The sequence below is a fragment of the Larus michahellis genome, chromosome 14, assembly GCF_964199755.1.
Source record: "Larus michahellis chromosome 14, bLarMic1.1, whole genome shotgun sequence".
NCBI classification, from domain to species: Eukaryota; Metazoa; Chordata; class Aves; order Charadriiformes; family Laridae; genus Larus; species Larus michahellis.
The window spans coordinates 7,581,373-7,592,430 of NC_133909.1; the positions used below are offsets into that span (position 1 = coordinate 7,581,373).

The 11,058-nt window shown below is 62.1% G+C and overlaps 1 protein-coding gene across 1 annotated transcript; it reads right to left on the reverse strand.

Annotated features, from left to right (window-relative positions):
- Window positions 1-247: 247 nt before the first annotated feature.
- Window positions 248-10,445, reverse strand: NHERF1 (NHERF family PDZ scaffold protein 1). The gene is made up of 6 exons (XM_074607926.1): window positions 10,005-10,445; window positions 3,635-3,796; window positions 2,688-2,841; window positions 2,076-2,116; window positions 1,493-1,591; window positions 248-1,388 (listed from the first exon to the last, which is right to left on the reverse strand). Exons 1-6 carry the CDS (start codon window positions 10,395-10,397, stop codon window positions 1,224-1,226), a joined length of 1,014 nt encoding a protein of 337 aa, XP_074464027.1. The 5' UTR covers window positions 10,398-10,445; the 3' UTR covers window positions 248-1,223.
- Between the last annotated feature and the right edge of the window lie 613 nt (window positions 10,446-11,058).

The following is an 11,058-nucleotide window of genomic DNA, read 5'->3' on the forward strand; positions in this document are numbered from 1 at the left end:
ACATACACACCCCCCCCCCCGCACTCCCCAGGGGATTAGAGCCCTTTAATCACCCCAAGGCATTAACCCTCCCCAGTCCCCCCAGCCTGTCCCCACTGGGTGCTGAGGGGACACCCAAAACAGCGCCTGTATCCCCCACCACTGGGAGCGTTACCTGCCTCTTCCCCCAGCCCCGGCAGTGTGGTGAGCCCCCAGCGAGCCCCCGCTCCCTCAGGCTTTGGAAGGATTTAGCCTTAAACCGGACACGTGAAGTCAGGAAGGTTTATTCCAGTAAACAGAATTTCTCTTGAGCTGGACAGTATGAATAACACCCGATCGCGAAACACAGAAACAAAACATCCACAGGAAGAATTTCCACAAAATACATTTTTTAAAAAAAAAAATAAAACAGTGCGATTGGAAAACTCTTATTCTGGAAAAAAAACCCAACAAACCCCAGAGTCTATTGAGAAGCTTTTAAATTAAACAGTGTTGGATTCAGACCCTGATCAGCTCTGTCTCCTGGAGCAAACAGGAGCAAAGGAGAAAATTATTGCTTGCTGCGCTGGCTCCAGACACCCTCTCCTCTCCCAGAATAGCCCTGGGGCAGGGTGCTGGGGGCTCCCCGCTACACCAGGCACCCGTGTCCCTCCTGGCACCTGCTGGGACCCGGGAGGTGAAGGGACAGGGTCATCGTGGACGGAGCTTGCCAGGTGGGGCTCAAACACCCCGGGGAGGAATCGCTGTGCTCGGGGGCCGGGCAGGTGGGGGTTGCTAAAATTTGCTAAAACAAGTTTTGCAGTTAAAGGGCAATTTTGGGGGGGTGTGGGGGGAGGCTCAAACAGAGGTGGGGTTTGGGGTTGGGGAAGAGCCAGGGAACAGCAGGGATCAGAAGTGTTGGGCGTTGGGCCACCCCAAATCCCCAACCCCCCCCCGAACCCCTGCTTGTGCTTACGGGGGTGTGCAGGGCTTCAAGGCAGGGCTGGAAGAGCACCCTGGGGATGGGCTCACAGTCAGGGGCAGCCCCCCAGCACCCCCCCGGCACTCTCTAGCCTAAAACCATTGCCCAGGACCCCGTCGGCAGGGGATGCCCACTGGCCACCGAGTCCCATTCCTCAGGTCAGGGTGGTGGGGAGCAGCCCGCATCCCCGCTGGGAGCCCATGGCAGGGAGGAGGGGGATGCAGGAGAGGTGGGTGCAAAGCCTGGGGGGGCGCAGTGGACCCTTGCCCCCACCCCAGGGCCTTCACAGGTTGCTGAACAGTTCGTTTTTCTTGCTCCAGTCCATCTGGGGTGCCCGCTTGCTGCTGCGCTTCTGGTGTGCCCGCTCCTTGGCCACTGCCAGCGGGATGTCAAGGTCCAGGATGGAGCCGGACGCTGAATGGCGCTTGTCACCCTCCTGTGTGTTGGGCTGGGGGGCAAGAGTCTGCATCAGCTCCACCATGCCCCCCGGCAGGGGCTCAGCCCAGACCCCACTTTCCAGCCACCGCCTCCCCCCGGTACCCCCAGCCCTACCTCGCTGTGGGTGTTGGTGGAGTCAGGGGACACAGCCAGTGGCCCGGGACTGGACGGGCTCTCGGACACTGAGTTGGACCGCAGCTCTCCACTGTTTTCCTTGGGGGGGGAGCAAGGAGTGAGTGTGAGCGGGGCAGCAACAGTTTGGGAACAGCCCCCAGAGCTGCAAGTCCCACCCAGGGGGCCACAAAATCCATCCTCCCCACACCTAATCCCCTGTGAGCTCCAGACTCATAAATACCTCCAGCGCCGCCCATCCAGGGCGGGCAGGGATTAAAGCCTGGCCTGACTGCCCTGGGGAGGAGGAGGAGGGTGGCTGCAGGGCTCGATGCTGCTTCCCTGCAGCATCATGAGGATGGAGGAGGAAGAGGAGGAGGAAGGGAGGCATTGCAGCCACCTCCATGACACTCAGCCCCACAGACAACCCCCTTCCTGGGGGGGCACCTGCTTATACGGCAGCCTGGGAGCACTGTGGCCCTTGGTGGCATCACCCACCCACGGGCAGGGGGGACACCTAAACAGGCAGGGTCCCTGCCTGGAGAGTGGCATAGATGGGATTAAATGCAAGATGAGGCGCTCTTACCTTCTCTATATCACCGTTGGCAACTGGTTCTGGCAAGGGACCTGCAGGGTGAGGACACAGGTGCTGGGTGAGGATGCATTTGCTCAATCGCCTCCTCCCTGCCCCCCCTCACCGGTGGGGCACAGCAGCGCCCAGTGCTCACCCAACTGTCCAATTTTTTAACCCATCCCTTGCAGCCAGCCCCGCAGCACGGGGGGACACTGCTGGGCACCCGGCACATCCCCGCGATGACAGCCACGACACAGACCCCACTGAGACCCTCCTCCCCGTTCTCCTGAGGGCCACAGTAACAGCAGGGAGGAGGCCACAGCTGAGCCGAGGCTGTGGAGGAGAGCGAAGGGCGGCTGCTGCCTGTTCGCTCCCCAAGCCATAAACCCTGCCAAAGTGCGACTCGGGGCCATAAACCTGCCTTCTCGCAGAGCCCACGTCAGCCCCACTGCCCCAGCACGGGGCCCTCAGCTGGGCAGGGAGATGACAAAGCTGGGAGACGGGAGACCTCCACCTCCCAGGGCTTGGGGACTGCCCCAACACTCCTAGGTTTGGTGACAAGGTGACACAGAGGCAGCAGACGTGGCACAACCCCCCCTCCCTGCAGCACAGCCCCCAGCCCACCTGCCAGGTGCTCCTCCGAGGGCACCACTTTGCACTTCTTGAAGAACTCATCCGTGAGGACATCCACCACCAGCAGCCTGGTCTCGTCACCGCCCGCCTTGATGGCTGCCACCACGTCGGCGTGCTGCTTGCCCTCCATGCACACCCCATTCACCTGCGGGCATGGCACCATGTCACCACTGGGGCCAGGGGACATCTGTCCCATGGGAGGTCCACGGAGGGGACGAGTACCATCCTTGGTACCAGTCGCAGCCCCAGCACAGCCACCCGACAGCCCCCACAGGTATCTGCAGCCTCGCAGGGATTAGTGGTGAAGCCAGCAATATCTCATTAAAAGCAGATTTTCCTTTTGAGTGATTAGCACAGGATCGCACAGGCAGAGCTGGCAGGGAACAGACCAGGGCTGGTGCAGGAGATGGGCAGCACGGGCAAGGTGAAAAGCCCTTGTGCCATGGCACGGTCCCCAGAGACTCCAGAACTGCCCCGAAAGAGGCAGCAGCCCCAACGCCCTGGAGAGCAGCGGGGTTGGAGCTCAGCCGGTCCTTGCCCTCGTGGGCTCACCATCCCTCTTGGCACAAACCCCGTCCCCACCCTGGTCAAGGCCAGCAGCAGGGCTTGGGGCCATCCTGCACCTTGTCCTCAGCCTGCCCCACCCCAGGGACACTCCTGCTCGGGGCAGGGGACTGCACCACCGCTGTTTAACCCACAGCCAGCTAATTAGTGCTCAGCCCCAGCCCTTTGGGGTGCTGCTCCCGCCGCCCGCATCCCTGGGTGGGGACTGGCAGGTCGGTGCAGGTCGGGCGGCTGCATCGTGAGTCACCGCCGGCGCCGGGGACAGCGTGCACCATCCCGGCAAAGGGCAGCTCCCTCCTGGGCACTGGGATGTGAGGGAGCACCAAGATTTTTGGTGATATGCCACCCCCAGCCCCCCCCCTGCTCCAGCATACCTCAATGATGCGGTCCTGGGGGGCCAGTCCCGACGCCTCCGCCGGTGAGTCGGGGTCGATGGCACGAATGTACTGCCCGGGGCGGCTCTTGTCACTGTGCAGGTTGAAGCCATAGCCATTGGGACCCTTCTTTATGTAGCATAGCCGAGGCCGCAGCTCCTCCTGCAACAGGGACAGCCCGTGGGAAAGGTGCTCCCGGAACCCCCAACACCCAGGGACAGAACAGGACCACCAGACGCCTGCTTGGGTGGCAGGGACACCCCCCTTGGGTGGCCGCCTGCACCCGCAAACAGCTTGAGTTGCGACACAGGGTGCCAAAACACCCTATGAACCCCAGGCTCTACTTAATCAATTAGGTGCAGGGCACAGTAATTGCAGCGAAACATTAAAGAAACATTATTATGTGTGTCCACGCTCTTCCTTTTGGGATCAGGATTGCAACTGCCACATGAAGGTGGAGGAGGAAACATAGCCCAGGCTGCTGGGAAACACCCCAACCCCACCTGGGAAGCCTTTGCTACCGGAGAAGTCTCAGCCACCGGTGCAGGTCCCCTCCATCACCCCCTTGCAAGCTGCAGCCCCCCTCCATGGCAAACCCAGCCATGGGACCAGTAGGATCCCCCGCCCCAAAGCACCCTGCAGCCGACGCAGGCAGGGAAGGGGCACACAGGGCTTGGGCAGGCAGCTGGGATGCGGGCGGAGCAGCCCTGATGCAGAAGCACACCCCGGCGCGACCCTCCATGATTGCAAAACTGAAACCAGCTTGACCAGAGTGGTGCGACGTGGGATGTTCACCTCTCCAGGAGGCAACACCCAGCTCATCTGCACCTGGTTTCAGCCTGACCTGCGGATCCACCAGCACCCGGAGACCAGGAACCCAACTGGGACGTCCATGGCCCTGCACCCGCCCCGCCCCGAGCCTATTAACAGCGCAATACCCCACCCCGCAGCAGCAGGGGAAGCAGGAGCATCCCCAGGAGTTTGGCAAATAGGAGCTGCCTTGGCTCACCCAGCAGGCAGTGGGATGCCCTGGGAAGCATCAGAGGAACCAGGCGAACCAACCGCCTGTACACAGCGTTGTCAGAACTGCTCCAACCCCAGCACCCAAACACCACTGCTACATATTTATATATAAAATGGTTTGATCCTGCCTCAACCACCAGCTCCTGGACTTTGGCAGGGCTCTCCCAGCACCCAAGCTGTGCTTGAGCTCCTGAAATATTCCTCACCAGGGGGTTTAATATTTATCGTGTCTTCCGAGATTGTTTGTTCTCCTTTGGTACCCATAGCATCACTGCAGGAATTTCCCCTACTGTATCCACACCGTGCTGCCCTTCACCCCTCGCACAGCATACTCCCTTCTCACCATGAAATCCCCTGTGCCCGCTGCCAGGAAAGCCTAGTTCCTGGGGTGCTGGCACAGGGTCTGTCAGGCGCCAGGGTGACGCAATGACAATCGCTAAGCCCAATACTACAATAAAACCCATCCTCTTGCACAACGCCTTCCTGCAGGGTCAAGGCCGGCACCCGCCCCGGCACCGCTCGCCAACACCCTGGGGAGGGAGGTGCACGCAGGCACCCAGCCCAGGCTGCCAGGGAGCGGAGGTGAGCACGGGACACCGCGGTGAGTACGGGACACCGCAGCACTGGCAGCCACCCAGCACCCGCTCTACCCATGGCTTGGCTGGGCAATGCCCAGTGCAACAGCCCACATCTGCACCCAAGGAGCTGGTGGTGTCTCCTCCGCAGACCGACAGTGGGTTCCCTGGCTGGCTGCAGGACTGTGACACCTCAACTTCACCCCACACACCCCTCAGTCCCCCCCCATGACAGAGGGCTGGGCTGTGGACTCTGCCCCCGTACCCGGGTGGCAGCAGGTTCATGGGGTGCCCAGGCTGCTGCGACTGCCCCCTCCACCCAGGCAGCAATCCCTAGCGAGGATGGGGACAGGGAAAACCCAAAACCAGGCCAAAAAGCAGGAGCTGGTGGAGCCTGGAGGAAGGCAGCACCTCCCCGGGTCCCTGCCCTGGCCCCGGGAAGGGAGTTCGGGCTCTGCGAGCACCCATGCTCCCGGTGCCCTTGGCAGCACCGTGGGGTTGCTCCATGCCGATAGCTCGGGACAAAGCCGGAGGGAGCACCCGTCAAGCGGCGCTGGCAGCGCTCCCGGGCAAGGAGGACGAGGGAGGACTTTGCTCCCATCCATACCAACAAAGCAGCGGCAGCCTGGGCTCCCCGAGACACCGGGGCCATGAATTCGGGGGGGCTGGGAGTCCTGCAGGATAGACAAATGCCTTGGGACAGGTCATGGCAGCGAGGAAAACACCAAGCCCTCAAGGGCGGCCGGCGAAGGCAGGAGCACCCAGTGCGAGGGCAGCCCGGCTGAGCCGTGACCTGGCCCCCCCAGCAACCCCCAGCCAGCAGCTGGCAGCTCCTCCAGCCCAGTGTGCCAGGCCGCCTTCGCCCTCCCCAAATCCCTCATGCCAGCAGAAACCCTGCAGGCAGCCACCCTTCTGCCTCTCTGAGAGAAAAAATAAATACAAAGATAAAATAAAATATCCTCCAGCGGCTGTATCCTGCCCCTCCATGGGGCAAGCACCCCGCGGGGGCATCCCTCCAGCCCCAAAGTCCCCCTGGCCAGAAGGGACCCAAGATGAGAGGGTTTGGAGTCCATACCCAGGATGCGGAGCCGGGAGCGGGACAGCAGAACGGAAACATCCCTAATTTCTATAAGCTTTTGCGTCCTCTCCTCCAACGCCAGCCGCCCTCCCACTGTGCTGGGGCATGGATTAGCCAGCAGAGCCTTGTTAGGAGCAATTACAACCTCCGGTGGGGAGGGTGGTGGGGGAAGCTGGACTCAGCTCCCAGCACGGACATCCCGTGTCACCCCTCTTCTCTGCACCTGTGGGTGGCAGAGGGACATCTCCTGCCCGCAGAGATGCCCACTTGGGATGGGGAGCTCAGTGGCATCGCATCACTATTCCTGCCCTGGAACAGGACTTGGGGCACCTCCAGGAGTGTGCCAGCCCATCCCTCCCCAGCACCTTCGGCCACCCAGCAGGACCAGCATCCCCAGGGACCCCAACTGCACGGTGTGCCAAGACCCTCTCCCCATCTCCCAGCCCCCAACGGCAATTTCAGGACAGCTTTTCAAGCCCCAATCCCAGAAAACTCCCCGCAGCCCTACAAGTAACAACAAGCCTGTCGGCAGCGGCATTCCCAGTTACTCAAAGAGAAACACAACGGCTCCGAGGACACCCGGGCCAGCAAATTCACACGGGTCCTGAAATCTGGCGCACGCATTCAGGCTTTATACAAAGGGGATGCAAAGCAGCCTCCTCGCAGCATCCCCGTCACGTCCCGTTTGACTGGAGCTGCTTTTCATGCAGCTGCCTAGAGAGGAAATTTAATTCATTTCCTAATTAGACACCAGCTATCCCCAGTGCAAAAGCTCCCAAATCGGGGGAGGGTGGGGGTCTGCTCCTTGTTGTACCCCAAAACCCACCCCTGCGAGGCTCACACGGGTTTTACCGGGAGGGATGAGCGTTGCTGGAAAGGAGGGCTCTAATTTAGCACTAAATTTGCAAGAGGGAAGCCCGGGGCCGGCAGGAAAAGCCTTGCCCTGGTGAAAGCAGCCCCAGCCCGTGCCAGGGTGCTGGGCTGGCAGCCGCCGGCGCTGCTCTAACGCCGTGTGGTTTGCGTGAAACTTTCTCAAGACACTCCCGAGGAGCAGCTGAAGCGTCCGGAAATGCAGGCCGGGGGGGAAATGAGCTGTCAGGGCTCGCAGCCGAGCGCTGGGGACAGTCCCCATGGCGCAGGGCCCCCGGAAGCGGGGGTGGCACCGGGGGTGTAAAACTGTCACCTTGCTGGCCCAGCGCTGCAGAAGAGGGATCAGCTCCCCGGGTGCCTCCAGGAAGGCTCAAAACCTCCACCACAGCATCAGGGGGATTTGCACACCCAGGGTTTTACAGGAATGAGAAGGGAGCCCATGACGATCCCCCCCAAAACCTCCCTAGCGCATGCCAAGCCCCGGGAGCCACAGGGGTGTCCGAGCCCCCTGGTACAGGGTGTTCCTGATCCTGCAGGATTCCAGCGGGGTTTGGAAAGAGGTTGGATCCTGCTGGAAGGTGGGAGATGTGAAACCTTCGCTCGGTTGTGGGCAGGGTGGGGGTGCTGCTGGCCAGCTCTCCCAGCAAGCGACTGTCTCCAGGCTCGTTAAGCAAATAAAGGCAAGTCCAACCCGGTAAAGCAAACAGAAACTCTGACACATGCAAACCTCCCGCTCCCCACCACAGGGATCCTGAGTGAATCCCACCAACCTGCAGGCTGGGACGGGGCTGCACGGGAGTGGAGTGACAGGGACCGGCTGCCCGCCAGCAGCCAGAGAACAGGCACGCCAGTGTGTTCCTGGCTCGCCGGAGAGAAATCCCTTTCTGCTCACTCTGGCTTGGCTCGGCATCCCGCCCGGCATCTTCCCATCCCACTTGGTGGGCGCCCGGCTGGGGCGATGTCTCCAAACCCACTCGCCTTTGCTCTCCTGCCCTGCCCCCAACCGCAAGATTTCCTGCTACCTGTTGAGAAACCGTCCGGGGCCGTGCGGCAATGTCACCCCATGTCACCCGCGTCACCCACTTCCTGCTCCTGTGTAGAGAGAAACCGCCCGCGGTAACTCTGTACAAGCTGCACCCCAAGATTGTGGGGCATCTCCAGCTTCCCAGGCTCTTGACATCGCTCTGGCCGGCACAGCCTCTGCCAGCAGGCAGCGACCCTGCAGTATGTCGGGGCCCGGTCCCTCTTGGGGACCACACGTCCTCAGCCCCCCCCAAGCCTGGCAGGGGACTCACCTGAGCTGCGTTAACTACATCCCTTTTATTTTTTCCAGCCCATGGAGAGATCTGGAAGTGGAAAGCACAGCACAGATGGTGTTGCTGCCCCGAGGGAGTGCTGGCACCATAACATACAAGAGGGCAGGCACGCTCCCCGCCACGCAGGGCAACTCTGCAGCCCAGCACGGGGCCAGAGCCGAGGGACCAGGGATGCCACAGGGGACAGCGAGCAAGCAGGGCAGGGACAGGGGCATAGCCTGGTTGTTCCCACCTGAACAACCCCACCAGGAAAGTGCTGGAGCAGTGCTTTACCTGGGCAGGGATGAGGCCAGTGCCCTACAGTGGATCAGCCCAACTGGGGGCAGTGGGCAGCCAGCACTGGGCTAAGTCCAACAGGAGACAACTAATAAAAACACCTGATCCTCAGCAAAACCCTGCATGACAACAGCTCAGCAAGGCACCAAAGTCCGCCTGGAGCTCAGCGTCAGCACTGGGAAGGCCCCACGGCACCAACCCTCAACCAGCACCAGGAACTGGGGCTCAGCCCATCCCACTGGTCATCACCATGGCTGGTCTTTGGGAACAGGTCATATGAGCTCGCCAGAAAGTCCCCCACCCCGGGGACACCAGGTGCCTCCTTTCCAAGACCACCATCCTCATCTCTGTCGTAACAACATACATACATTTTTGCTGGGTAAACAAAAAGCAGTATTATCTCCAGCAGCCCAAAGCGTCTCTTAGGAACTGCTCCAGGCAGGAAAGGTCAGCTACTTCTCAGATCCTCACCTTTCTACATCACTTTGTTTGTGCAACCACCAACTCCCACGCGCCGCTTAAGGCCGACATTCCTGAATGAGTAAGTGTCTGTACACGGGGACAGACTGATGGGATCGATCCCCACAGCCCAGGAAGGGCTCCACCATCTCCACTCCACAGCAGACACCAGACACACTCAGGGCACCGAGTGACTGCCACCAACGCCTGCAATCACAGCCCCTAAAAAACACCCTCTGCCACAGCTTTTTTGCTGTATTTTGGAGCCGGTTAATGCCAGCCGCCTTCAGCCCGGCCCAGGGCTGGGCTGAAGCTCACTCCCTTCACTCCCTGTTGCTTTTCTCACCCCGTTTTACCGGCCCTGCAGCACAAGGAGGGCCCGAAGGGCTCTGGGACACGACGGGCTGCTCAGTTACAGGTCCAAACAGCCCCGTGCACCCACCTGCCCCTGCTTGCCACCCAACACAGCTGGTAAAGTATTAAGTAAAAAAAAAAAAAAAAAAAAAATTAAAATAAAAAAGGAAATGCAACAGGGCGAGGCAGGGCCCGGTGTTCCTGTGGAGCTGTGTTTAAAGCAAAGCAAAAAAGAAAGAACCAAGAATGAAACCGCACAGGGCGCCCGGGGGAGGCCAGGGAGACGCGGCGGCGGCGGCTGCTGCTGCCGCTCGCCCGGCTGGAAGGCGACGGCGACTGGGAGGTCCCACTCCCCCGGACACCCCCCTTTCTCCCCAAAAACTTTTTATCGCCCCAGCCGCCCCCGGCCGCCCACTTACCCGCTGGCCGCCGCCGCTGGGCTCCCGCACCGTGGGCTCCACCGGCTCCGGGGCCTCCTGCCCGCCGCCCACGGGGGGCTCTGTCCCCGTCCCGCCCCGCTTCTGCAGCTGCTCGTCGGCCACCGGGTCCACAACGAGGAGGCTGACGACACCGGCGGCGGCGCGGATGCGTTCCACCACCTGCTGGTGGCTCTCCCGCTCCACGTTCTCACCGTCCACCTCCAGCAGCCGGTCCCCGGCCCGCAGCCCCGAGCGCTCGGCGGGGGAGCCCGCCTCCACCAGCCGGATGAACTGGCCCGGCTTGCCCTTCTCGCCGTGCAGGTGGAAGCCGTAGCCGTCCGGCCCCCGCTCCAGGCGGCAGAGCCGCGCCGCGGTGGCCCCGCCGCTGCTCATGGCGCGAGCGGCGACGACTTCCCCACACCCCGTCCCCACCACCCGCGCCTCTGCGCTACCGCCCCCCGACAGCCCCTTTTATACTCGGGGCGGGGCGTGGGGCGCGGCGCCGCCAATCGGAGAGCGGGGCGGGACGAGACACGCCAAATAAGGAACTCAAAGGGGAGTTGTTAAGCAAGCGTAGGGGGTGTGGTTATGCAAATAAACAAAAGGGCGGGGCGTATGCAAATATCATCTCCCCCCGCGGGCCGTCCCGGTCGCGGTGCCGGGGTCCTGCCGCCGCCGGCCGTGGGGCCTGATCGCTCCCCCGTGAGGCCGGAATGCTCCCCCGAACCATCTCCCTCTCTTCCCGTTGAGCCCACCGCCTCGTGACCCGGCTCTGCCTCCCCCTGGGATCACCGCAGGCCGCCCCGACGGCGGCTGGAGACCGGCAGGGTGCTCCCCGCTGCGCCCGGGGCACGTCCCCGGTGCACACCTCGGCCCCTCGGAGCCCCGTCCTCCCCGTCCCCTCGCCTGGTCCTCGAAGGCCGCCCCTGCTGCCGTCCCCAACGCTGCTCTGAGGCGGAGGGCTGGAGGGGTGCTCGGAGCTTCAAAAGTGAAATAAAAACCCCAAAATGAAACTGCGTGGGAAGGCGGCACGGGAGGCCGCGCTCGCCGGTAC

Bases quoted from the DNA above. Each gene is read 5' to 3' on its own strand.
- NHERF1 (XM_074607926.1), bottom strand. From the start codon at position 10,397: ATGAGCAGCGGCGGGGCCACCGCGGCGCGGCTCTGCCGCCTGGAGCGG. The intron at 3,797-10,004 runs GTAAGTGGGCGG...TCCCTGTTGCAG, and splicing joins CCAGCGGCGGCGGCCAGCGG to GAGGAGCTGCGGCCTCGGCT. The intron at 2,842-3,634 runs GTATGCTGGAGC...CCATGCCCGCAG, and splicing joins CCCAGGACCGCATCATTGAG to GTGAATGGGGTGTGCATGGA.